This window comes from Arachis ipaensis, chromosome B04 (genome assembly GCF_000816755.2).
Source record: "Arachis ipaensis cultivar K30076 chromosome B04, Araip1.1, whole genome shotgun sequence".
In the NCBI taxonomy this organism is placed as follows: domain Eukaryota; kingdom Viridiplantae; phylum Streptophyta; class Magnoliopsida; order Fabales; family Fabaceae; genus Arachis; species Arachis ipaensis.
The window spans coordinates 104,112,058-104,124,951 of NC_029788.2; the positions used below are offsets into that span (position 1 = coordinate 104,112,058).

General features: G+C 35.8%; 3 protein-coding genes across 4 annotated transcripts; 2 read left to right on the plus strand and 1 right to left on the minus strand.

Annotated features, from left to right (window-relative positions):
* Positions 1,239–5,147, plus strand: LOC110271553 (receptor like protein 30-like). The gene is made up of 2 exons (XM_021122526.1): positions 1,239–4,459; positions 4,886–5,147. The coding sequence occupies exons 1-2, from the start codon at positions 1,239–1,241 to the stop codon at positions 5,145–5,147; spliced, it is 3,483 nt and encodes a 1,160-aa protein (XP_020978185.1).
* LOC110271554 (protein MAIN-LIKE 2-like) lies at positions 5,040–6,068 on the plus strand. The gene is made up of 2 exons (XM_021122527.1): positions 5,040–5,261; positions 5,604–6,068. The coding sequence occupies exons 1-2, from the start codon at positions 5,184–5,186 to the stop codon at positions 6,066–6,068; spliced, it is 543 nt and encodes a 180-aa protein (XP_020978186.1). The 5' UTR covers positions 5,040–5,183.
* LOC107639693 lies at positions 8,738–11,521 on the minus strand. 2 transcript variants are annotated; one of them, XM_016343262.2, is made up of 4 exons: positions 11,207–11,521; positions 9,930–10,057; positions 9,392–9,635; positions 8,738–8,970 (listed from the first exon to the last, which is right to left on the minus strand). In XM_016343262.2, the coding sequence occupies exons 1-4, from the start codon at positions 11,276–11,278 to the stop codon at positions 8,902–8,904; spliced, it is 513 nt and encodes a 170-aa protein (XP_016198748.1). In that variant the 5' UTR covers positions 11,279–11,521; the 3' UTR covers positions 8,738–8,901. The 2 variants fall into 2 exon arrangements, 1 of the variants encoding a protein (XP_016198748.1); XR_002361443.1 differs by having other exon boundaries at positions 8,742–8,970; positions 9,089–9,635.

Below are 12,894 nucleotides of genomic sequence, written 5' to 3' on the forward strand. Positions count from 1 at the left end.
ACTACACCGTTGGCGTGCCAGCATGGCAGGAACCAGTCCATCTCAGCTTTTCGACGACCAGTGATGGACGAAAACTGCCTGAGGGAGTAGAAGGGTAAAATAGTCAAAAAGGACGATTTTAATACCAAATATAACATTAAGAATGATTCTAAATAAAAAATTACGTAAGAGACGATTTCGATTCTGACCCTAAAAGTGGGACCAAAACAATACTTATCCCAAATTTAAAATATCTCTTTACTAGATACATTTATATATATCATAAACTTAATTCATAATTTTATATTATATTTTTTATGTATTTTTTATTCTTATTCATTATTTTATATTTGCTAACAAAAAATAATATGGGTTCATGGATAAATACGAGTAACAATAAAAATTAAACCAACTTCTACGGAAAACGTTAAAAATTAACCCTAAAATAAAAATTAAACCAACTTCCACCGAAAAAGCCAACCTTAATTATTGGTAAAAAATAAGAGAAAATATAGATAAATAATTTTTAATCAGTCAATTTTAAATAATTATAATTAATAATTATTAATTTTATATTTTAAAAAAAATAAAATTTAAATAATTACTAATTAATAATAATTTAAAAAAAATCAAAAGTACCAATTAATAACAAATTTGTTGATAATTGACCGGTTGAATGTTGGTTACTTAGTGAAATTCAGAAAAAAACACACAAAAACACTATTAGGCAAACGGCTAAAAACATAAAAACCAGAAAGTAAAAAATAACAAAATTTAGATTGGCTAAGATTAGCGATATAGCAACATGATAGTTTACGAATAGGCTATCACATAAAAATCAAATTCCACTACTATTCTATCCAGTTTCTTTAATAACCCATGAGAATATCCCAAAATTCACAGCAATAACTTATATTAAATTATAAATGTACTAAATTTCTAAAATTACAAATATTATAGAACGTAAGTGTACTGATGTTTTGTGTTTTCCCTCTAAAAGGTAACGTATTATGTACTTCACTCCACATTTTTTTTGGTGAGTTGAGTACTTTGAATTATCAAACCAGAGAAAGAAAATGGAAGATAGCAATGAGTAATTGATAAGTTAACGAGTCAAAGAAATAGTGCATATTATTATAATATAGTAGAATTTGAAATCAACTAAAACAATGAGCTGTTTTTATCTATAAAAGGCATATCTTCAATTTATTTTAGACTATCCTCATCACCATACTTAACCAAATAATCAAATACATACAATGAGTCTTCATCGAGTCTTGTCCTTCTTAGTATCCTTTTGTTTGATAAACTTGATAATTAGTATCAATGTTCATGTTGTGACCGGCCATAGTCTTGTTCACCAAGAATCCTTACTTCTCCATTTGAAAGAAAGCCTTCAATTCAACCCTGTCAAATCCAAAAAACTAGTTCATTGGAATGAAAGTGATAGTTATTGTCAATGGACGGGAGTATCATGCAACAAGGGACATGTAATTGGTCTTGATTTGAGTGAGGAATTTATCACTGGAGGTTTAAACAATTCAAGTCTCTTCAACCTGCACTATCTGCAGAGTTTGAATTTGGCTTACAATGTCTTTCGCTCTCCAATTCCTTCTGAGATCAAGAAGCTAAAGAATTTGAAGCATTTGAACTTGTCAAATGCTGGTTTTTATGGACAAATTCCGAAAGAGATCTCTTACCTCAAAAATCTGGTCACTTTGGACTTGTCCACTCCATTTACCTCACAAAATACTCTAGAACTCAAGAATCCGAATGTAGCGATCTATTTCCAGAATCTTACTGAGATCAAAGAACTCTATTTGGATGGTGTAAGAGTATCTAGTGGCGGAAAGGAGTGGTGCCGAGGCTTATCGTTGTTGCGAAAGCTACAAGTCTTGAGCATGGCATCATGCAACTTATCAGGGCCAATTGATTCTTCACTTTCAAAACTTCGCTCGCTTCGAGTGATTCGACTCAACTTGAATAATATGTCAAGTTCTGTGCCAAAATTCTTTGTTGATTTCGCTAATTTGACAACCTTGCAACTCGGTAATTGCGGCCTGACTGGTGTCTTTCCAAAGGGTATCTTCCAAATTCAAGCACTGAAGATTCTTGATGTATCTGACAATGAACATCTCCAAGGATCTTTGCCAGAACTCCTGCAAGATGGATATCTTCTAGAAGCATTGAATCTCAGCAATACAAATTTCTCTGGGCAGTTAGTAAGTTCTATTTCAAATTTGAAGCATTTGTCAACTTTAGATCTATCTGACTGCCAATTTAATGGGACACTCTCTGCTTCTTTATCCGAACTCGCGAAGTTGGTCCATTTGGACTTGTCATTCAATAAATTCACTGGTTTTCTTCCATCTTTTAACAAGTCCAAGAATCTCCAATATTTGTCCCTATTTCACAATGAATTGAACGGAGTTGTTTCTTCTACTCTTTGGGAAGGACTTTCAAATCTCCACACAATTGATTTAGGTGATAACTTCTTCAGTGGGAGAGTTCCTTCAACTCTCTTCACACTTCCATCTTTACAAGAGCTTACCCTGTCTCATAATGAATTTGAAGGTTTCTTGGATGAATTCCCAAATGCAACAAACTCCAAGTTAGAATTGGTTGATATAAGTATCAACAAATTACAAGGGCCTATTCCTATGTCGTTTTCTCTTCTTAAAAGACTTAGCTTGCTCCAACTTTCACTGAATCAATTCAATGGCACCATAAAGCTTGAGAGATTTCAGACACTACCAAATCTAGATGTTTTAGGCCTTTCACATAATAACTTGTTAGTTGATGCAACAACCATTGAGAATAATCCTAGCCTTCCTCCATTTCCTAGATTATCAATGTTGTTGTTAGCTTCCTGCAAGTTAAAGGAATTCCCAAGTTTCTTGCGAAATCAATCCCAGTTGCGGCTTCTAGACCTTTCCAACAACCAAATTCATGGAACAATTCCTAAATGGATTTGGAAGTTTGAGTTCATGATTATCTTGAATCTTTCCAAGAATTTTCTCACAGACTTGGAAAAACCCTTTGAAAATCCAGGGTCTAATCTTCTCCGGCTTGATCTTCACTCGAACCAACTTCAGGGGACGGTTCCAATGATCACGAAATATGGATCACATTTGGACTTTGGTGGACAAATTCCTGAATCCTTTTGCAACAGTTCTTCTCTCCGGTTGCTCGATCTTTCCCATAACAACTTTGATGGCTCAATTCCTGAGTGTTTGACAGCAAGAAACGATAATCTTCGAGTATTGAATCTTGCTGGAAACAAACTCACAGGTCATATTCCTGATACACTCTCCAATTCATGTAATTTGAGAGTTATTGATCTTGATTCAAACACCTTGGTTGGTGCTATTCCAAAGTCTCTGGCTTACTGTCAAAAGCTTCAAGTCTTGAACCTGGGAAACAATATGCTCAACAATGAATTCCCATGCTTTCTAGGCAACATTTCCACCCTCCGAGTTCTGATTTTAAGGTCGAACCGACTCCAAGGTCCTATCAGATGCCAACATAGCACTAACAATTGGGAGATGCTTCATATTGTTGATCTAGCCTCCAATAATTTGACTGGTATGGTATCTGGATCTCTCTTGCAGAGATGGACTAAAATGATGGGTGATGATAATGAAGCTCATAAAAGATATGGAAGTTTGTTCTTTGACATGTTTGATAATCATGATACCATACGTTTTAAGGATTTGATCACTATCATTGACAGAGTCATAGTAATGAAATTGAATCAAATGTTAGTAGGAGAATCTCCTTCTGTGGTGGATCACTTGTTTGCTTATCTTGTGACTGCGAATGAACTCGGAGGCCGATATTTGGATTCAGTTACAGTTGTCAACAAAGGGTCACATAGAAATTTCATCACAGTTCCTTCCATCTTTACTGCATTGGATCTCTCATCCAACCACCTTGAAGGTTCAATTCCTGAAGAGCTTGTGAATTTGAGAGCACTTCATGTTCTTAACTTGTCACACAATGCATTTTCTGGTCACATTCCATCTTCTATAGGAAACTTGATGAATCTTGAATCCATGGATCTATCGTATAACAATTTGAGTGGAAGGATCCCTACTGAGATTTCAAGTCTATATTTTCTTTCAGTGTTGAATCTCTCTTTCAATCATTTGGTGGGGGAAATTCCAACAGGTTCCCAGATTCAAACTTTTGATGCATACTCCTTTGAAGGTAATGATGGGTTATGCGGCCTTCCATTAACCAAGAATTGTGGTGAAAATGGAATCAAAGAACCATTGTCACCATCTTCTGAAAAGAAAACTTTAATTAACTGGAGTTTCTTAAGTGTTGAGTTGGGATTCACATTTGGGTTTGGACTTATTATCCTTCCTCTTATTTTTTGGAAGAGATGGAGACTATGGTATTGCAAGAACATGGATGATTTACTTCACAAGATCTTTCCTCAACTTGAGTTTGTTTATGAGCAACTAGGAGAGCAAAGGTACAGAAATCTAAGGTGGATTCGAGGTTGATGGATGAAAATTCATATGCAGTTATCTTCGTATACAGTTGATAATTAAGAATCATTAGAAGATAATTTAATTAAATCTGTCAAATTATTTAATGATTTTTTACTATTAACTTCACACGAAAAGAATTACAGGTGAGTTTTTTTTTTCTTTCTCAAAATGATATAAGTTGTAGCTAATATGTCATTGTTATTTACAATGCCTATGGGTTTTACATGTCCTTCATTCGTTTTGAATTTTTTTTTAAAATAGAGTGAAGCTATTGCTATATCTACCTTTGTAATTGGTTGTTATGATTTTTCGTGTTATATATATGTATTTGTCGAGTTTTTTAATTTTGATATGGGGGAGGTGTAGGTGTTTTTCAAAGTTATGGGAGTTTGGGGTGTTTGACGGAGATGTGACGGCGCCGTGAAAGAAATCGGTGGCACCGATTGGGGGGAAGGAAATCGGTGGGACCGATTTCTGGGAGAGGGACGTCTGAAATCGGTGGCACCGATTGGTGACCCCTTGCCACACGTGCCACACGTAGCTGGCTCCCCTGGTGTGGCCCGTGACCGTTTCCCCTATACCCCTCTCTCTTTCACACGGTACAACACTCTCTCTTTCACTCTCAACTTTCCCTTTCTTCTTACTCTCAACCCCACTCCTTCACCATAGTTGGACCACTGAAGCTCAGGAAAGGGTAAAATAAAAATGCCAAAGAAAAGGAAAACTAAGGAAGTAAATCAACCGGAGCTTCATATTGTTAACTATCTTGGAGATCCAAATCATGTAAGTTTTTTTTTTAATAATTTTATTTAATGATAATGATAGTGATAATTTTTTATTTTATTAACAGTATATATTGTAATGACACTAAGTAGAATTTAGAAATTAAACATATATGTATGTATTTTATTATTAGGTGGTTAGAAATAGAAATAAAAATAGGAATAAACCTTGTATGTATGTATGTATGGAGATGAGATGAATGTTTGTTTAGGGTGATGAAGATGAAGCTCTGGATCTGGATCATGTATATTATTTTAAAAAAAAAAGAAATGTCATAGTTGTGTTTTTGAATAATATAGTTATGTTATATTTGTTCTTATACTGGAAAATGTGGTATTGTAGGCTTCAAGGATGTTGATGTGCGATCATTTACACCCGCCGGATCCATATAACCAAATTGTTGAGGCACAGTTACGCGAGACTGGATTTTATTATGTATCACAAATTGGAGTTATTAAAGGCCAGTCAGCAATGATTAATGCTCTGATTGAGAGATGGCGGCCCGAGACTCATACTTTCCATTTTTCGGTTGGTGAGTGTACCGTGACCTTGGAGGATGTGGCGGTAATTCTCGGTCTGCCAACAAATGGTCTTCCGGTTACAGGTCCGACCATGAGTAGCTTTGAGGCATTGGAAGCCGAGTGCTTGCACCAATTTGGAATTGCACCCAGCAAAAATGAATGTAGAGGGAGCTTTATAAAATTAACGTGGTTTAGGGGTGTGAGAGATCGTATAGTGTTGAATGATGAACATACTTTACTAGGTAAGATCGTTATAGTCTTATTTTTCGCTATTCCATCTACGTAAACAACAATTACATATCATTCACAACAAATTATTATTAATTAATAAAAAAATCAAACGCTATGCTCACAAATGCCTGGTCACATACATTACTCATCTGACTTATCGATCTGCTACTTCAGAGATTCACGTAGCTAGCTAGGTTTACGCACCTGTATTCATATATTGCGGAAACTCCGGTGCGTGCATAGCCCCCAAATCCAACGACCGCATGAAAGATGGCTCTTGAAACGGATGCGGGTTTGCTAGTGCATTTGCAACTTCCGCCACATCTGCGTTCATGGCGCCAACAGCTGCTTCTTCGTCCTCACCTGGACCGACGATCTCATAGTTACTTTCAAATTCATCTTCGCTTTCACTATTATAATCTTCCAACTCAATGTTACGGTCCGCTTCAGATTGCTCAAACTCAATATATAACTCGATGCACGATATTCGGTGGCGATTTTCCATGTACATTGAAAACATTTCCTGCATACTCACTTCGTCCATCACATACTTGGTCTGAAATTGAACAAACCCGCCAAACACAGGTAAAGGATACCTGTACAAAATACACGAAATTCTCCTACATCTTTGCGTGCCTATCTTCTCACAAATCACACCTTTCAACTCCTCAAATGACAATGTGAACGGAATAACAACATCCAATGGATTTTCACACACAAATTGAACTCCCTCATATGTTTGTAATAAGATCTGTCCGTAGTAATAAATCTTCAATACAACTCTATCATCCATAACACTATCTATTTCCAGCCTCACAGAAATTTTTTTTACAAAAATGAAAGAGAAGAATCAGAGAACATAAGAGAAGGGAGGAGAAGAGGATGAACATTAGCGGAAGAGGAAGAAATGGGACTTCTGTGAGGCCACCATCCGCTTTTTGTATTGACTAAGGTTTGAAATCGGAGGAACCGACCGCTGCACACCCAAATCGGTGGGTCCGATTGGTGAACCCCGATTAAATTAAAATTGGACCAACCACAAATCGGTGGCACCGATTTCATACCAAACAGCCTCCCCTTCCACAAATCGGTTCCACCGATTTCAACCCTAACTTACACAAATCGGTGCCACCGATTTCTCCTACTTCAAATCGGTGCCACCGATTTCTTCCCCCTAAATTCCAAAAACGCAGCGCCGTCATAACAGTGTAAATCACCCATAATCATCATATTCCAGCATAACACTCACCCCAATACCATATCTAAAAAAATTAGCCGTATTTGTCGGGAATCTATAATTAGGGCAGACACTCAAATGAAGTCATGGAAAATGACTTTTGCTTAATCTCAAAATTGGACCGTTGGATATAATTTTAGATTGAAGATTTGATGGACATGTGTCTTTTTTGATGGACCAAATTAAAGTTGGTGCAGCATAATTTTTTTTTTGGTTTAACATGTTGAATGAATCTGATTAGACCAATATAAAAATAATCCGGTTTATAACAATAATTAAATTTTATTTTATTTTTTCTATTAATTATGAGCTGGTATATTCTATTTCCGCCCTCTCTCTTGCCAGTAATTTCCAAAACCCTTAATCTCACCCTCCCTCTTTTGAACCATCAATCCCTCAATCCCACCTCTCTTTTTTCTCTGAGCCAGCAATCCCTCCATCCACCTCTTTTCCTTCTCTAAGCTATCAAGGGTTAAGGATTTCTGAAGAACAGAATAAAAATTTGTTAGAATTTTTTGTAATAATTTGTCAGAAGAAGTAATGGAAGTCGTGTTTCTGCAACAAGAGGTAAGTCCAGTGGTGATTTTGAAAGAGATCAGTGTTTCACTAATCCATGTCCCTTCAATACAAGAATATGGCCGATTAGCTACTACAAAAAGAGTCGTAAAATCGCCGCTAATCTGACGCAAAATAGAGTTTGTGACGGATTAGTTACCACCTAGCAACTAATGCTTTTCTCGCTAAATACAAGTCGCAGATCAGTGAGGCAAACATAACAGTCGCTAATTCATCAGAAAGTTTTTTAGCTACTGAATAGATAGTCGCAAATCCATCACGTAAATAAAAGCTAATTCCAGAGAAGAAATAGACTAAATGGTAGTCGCTAATTAGCGACAAACTCTATTGCAGTAGACTCATCGCTAAATGCAAGCTAACTTCGTAGACAAAATAGAATGCTTAGGTGACGCTAATTAGCGAGGAATTTTTTCGAACCTAACTCTTGTCCACTAATATGATCGTAAATCTGTCACATTTTGTAGCAAATCTATAGTTATTCTTTGAAAATTCTTAATCAAATCTGTAGGAATTTTGTCGCTAAACCCAAACTATTCTAAATGAGAAAATAGGGTTACAAAGTAGTCGCTAACTTGCTAGGAAATAATATGTAGTCAATTAATTGCTATATTATTGCAAAAATTCATCGCAGATTCCTTTCAAACTAGTAAATCGATAGGTATCTTACAAATATTTTAGTCGCAATGGAATATTTAATTTGTCACCATCATCAATAACGAGTATGTCATTAATGTTTCCCAGAATATTAGTTAGAATACTAATTTTGTTGCCATGCTAAAATAAACGTCATTATTTTTTTATTTTAGCCAATCTTAACCTAATAATAGCCAAGCTTTTGAGTTTGGTCAAATATTATTCTATCTATTCAATAGCTCTAAAACATGACTTAATTAAGTAACAAAGAAAAAGGCTTAGTTAAAATATCATAAAAATACATATTCACTCACTTCTTTAGAGATGTTTCAATATGGCTGTACAAATGTGATCTTGCTTCTATAAATTCATTATACATTACACATCTCAATTCCTCATTGCACATTGAAAATAAAAAAAAAATGAAAAATATAAACAACACCTAAGACTTGGCATATCCACTGCATAAAGAACATGTCCACCAGTTCCACCGACTTTCAGTTCCACCGACCTTCAGTTTCACCAATGTTGTCAGTTATATGCAAAAATATTAAAAAAAATATCAGTAAATAATATCTTAGAGAAAGGCTAATTAAAGAAAGGCTCCAAATGCATCTTAGAGCAATTACCTAACACCAACAATATCACGAAATTCATCATCCATGCTTTGAAGCATATAATTGTGGAAATCATAAGTCAGGGGAAGCTCATGATTCCATAGAACAACAGAGAAAAAGTATATACATGTCGCAATAAGAAAATGCAGAAATATTAGCTTTTTCATATGTTTTCAAGAACAAAAAAACAAATAACTAATACAAAATAATCAAACAATGATATGATGTAACATATACAAATGGACAAGTTCAAACTCATTAAATTGTTATTTGTGATTAGCAAACGGGATACTAGGAGTAGATTCGCATGATTACCGCGCCATCTAAGGACTCAATAGCACTGTTGACCTCTTCAAGGCTGCTGTAAGTCACAAATCCAAAGCCTCTTGATCTTCCACTTTCCCTGTCATCGATTACCTTGACTTCCACTTTCGCATGTCTCTGCAGTTCTTTTCTCAACTCGATTCTCATGTTTTCTCCCTCGAGGATCTTGTGCACAATATGCAACATTTTTATCAAGGATTGTATAAAAATCAAGCAAAAAGTCCTTCTTTGTAACCTATATACAAATATGAAAATTGTAGGTCAGCAATATGCAAGAAACAGAGAATTGGAAATATAGGAATTGAACCATAAAGAAGTACATCAATTCAATTAGAAAATATGGAAGAAAACGAAAAACAATACCGTTCTTCCATTACCAATCAAGCTGATAACCAAGACATGATAATGAATATGGGAAATTTTAAAAATGCTAGAACCTAAAATCACATGCTGAAATTCTACATGCTGACAATTAGTCTACAAAAATGATTTGATAGAACAAAAATCATGTTATTCTAAAAATAATTACCATACTTTTCTCTCTTCGCGATCTAGTATCAATGGGCGGGCAACTTTCTCTTTTATTTTGTCATAGACTCCATCATAATCAAATACAGTTGGATCTTCTTCTAAGGCTTTCTTTTGCTGCTCCTCAATCTTTAAGTTTAACAAACAACACCCACACACACAAGGATGTGAGATTATATTTACTTAAACAAATAAACTAAAAAATATAATAACCATGTCATTCACAAGTTCTATTACACTAGAGAAGCATCAACTTAAGTCCTTAAGAGTCTTTTTCTTGCTACCTTGGAGAGTGATTTCTCTCTCGACATCATTCTCTTCATCATCATTGAATCCAAAAGGTGCTCAAAGGGGAGGCCTATTTGGCGGCTGCTTCTATTTTACATGCCTAAGGTTTAAGCTATACTTGCTCATTTCACCTACCTTATTTGCCACTGTTTAAACACAGAGCAAAGAAAACACTCTTTTTATGAATCCAAATTAATTTGTATCAATCCCTAAGGCTTTAATCTCCACAATCTAGGCATATCAGATAATATTAATTCGTACATTATTTATATTTGATTATAGCATAAAAACATAATAAAGAATATAATACTATTTATATATCTTCAGCTAATAATTTAAAATTTCAAAAGGGATAATTCATTTCCTTCAGCTACTTTCCACTTTTGTTTTCTGTTCCATTTGGTGATAGAGTTTTCTGCTTCTAACATTAACACCAACCCCCTCCCCACCCCCCAAAAAAAGATCAGTAACTTGTAATTGGTTCCTAGCAAAACCAAAAGAACACACGCTAAACGTCCTCGGAGGCCCCAAATAGATGGTAGTAATAATGACAGTAATCGTCAGGACAATAGAAAATGAGATGTATTTTGACAATTATAAGCTATAGCCACAGAGCAAAGAAAGCTCTCTTTTTATGAATCCAAATTAATTTGTATCAATCCATAAGGCTTTAATCACCACAATTTACACGAAACAATGTTTTTAAAAAAGAAAAGCAATTGATATTACTCGAAGAATCAGAGCGCAGAAATTATAACACTGTTACTGTAATTAACAAAGGATCAGAAATTATAACATAAATACATAAATTATATAAATCATAGATTCCACAAAGAATCACATAAATCACATAAATCAGAATCAGAAATATAAATTATTTTTTTATTGGGCAGAAATATAAATTATAATTAACCTAATTCACAGAAATTATAACAAATGCTTCAAAATCAAAGTAAATAATGAAAATGAGAGTTCCCAAAACTGACTTACCCGACGAAAGAGCAGATGACCGGCGAAGAGGCGATGACGCTCCGATACGAAGACAGCGAAGATGGCGAACATTGGAAGACGGCGAGGACTCAAGGGCGCGACGAGTCCTTGCTGCGGTGAGCGTGACGGTGACGTCGAGAGTCCGTGAGAGGTGGCGGTGAGGGACTGAGGGGGTGAGAGGTGGCAGTGGCAGTCGGCAGTATGGAATGGTGAGACAGTGAGTCCGTGAGAGGAGAGGGTTTGAGGGTGAAGACTGAAGAGTGAAGACCATCATATTTGACAGGGACGGCTAGGTTAACAAGCGCTCAATCTCAAATCTCATATATGAGTCATTTTAGTTTTTTCACTTAGCCATAATGGGTTTTCAATTTTTGATTTTTTTTTAGTGACTGAACGAAATAAATTAAACAAAGAAAAACAAAACAAACAAAAAAGGAACTGCCTAAATAGAGGGACAGTCCTGTTCAAGACTACTCTTAAACTCTTCCCAAGGTGAAAGAAGCTCCACATGCGAAAGTTGTAACTTCATCGCCATCTTTGTCATAGTATCTGCCACCGTGTTTGCATCTCTCATAATCAAACGAAAGTCAACCCGCCAATTCCAATGCATGATATCTCCTATTTTGAGCACCAGTGGATCAATAAATCCAAAACTATCTTGAGTAACAAGATTAAATACTTCCACACAATCTGTCTCACAAATAACATCTCGTTGACCCACATCCCAAGTTAAGAGATATCCTCTCCAAATAGCAAACAATTCCCCTTGAAGAATAATATTACTCTCAATCATTCCCAAACACCCCCTTTGCCAGCTCCCATTACAATCTCTAATAACACAAGCAAAACCAACACTATCACCCGAACCAAAATAACTAGCATCACAATTAATCTTAAAAATACCAATAGATGGGGGATTCCAAAAACCATTTAGAGTAGAGGGAAGGGACATACGTTGTAATTCAAAAATATTCCTAAGCTCCTTTTCTGAAGTTAATGCCAGACAAATCACTTTTTCCGGAGGCCAAGTTTCATGGGATTAAAGATGTCATTATTCCTTACTCGCTATATCCACCAAAGTTCCGAAAAGAACTTGAACGGACGCTCTCTGCTATGATACAAGAACCAGTTCTTCAAATCCAAAAGATGACAAGAAATATCCAACCTATGCCAGACAAGCTGAGCTTTTGGACAATCCCGAATACAATGTAAAACCGATTCCTGGCTAGAAAGACATCTTGGACACCTATCCGATGACGACATCCCTCTTCTAAAGCGAAAACTTGCAGTAGGAAGAGCCTCCTTAAGGCACAACCAAGCCAAAAACTTAAGCTTTTCCGGAACAAGCTGACGCCAAAGCCAAAGCCAATTCTCCCGCTCCTCCCAACCAAACAGCTGCTTACACAACCACAAGTAACCATTGCGTGAGTCATAGACTTTGGCAGCAGACCCACTCCAATACCAACCCACTTTCGGACCTGTTTGTTCATCTGGATTGTAAGAGAGAATATTATCTTTCAAATTTTGAGATAAAGGAGAATAAAGAGTATCCAAATGCCACCTACCAACCGACCAAATATCCTGTATCCGGAGATTCAAATCAGAAATGTGAACATAATCCATCTCATTAGATAACCGTCCTTCTCTCCTCCAACTAGAAAACCAAAAATTCTGGTTCAAATCTCCAA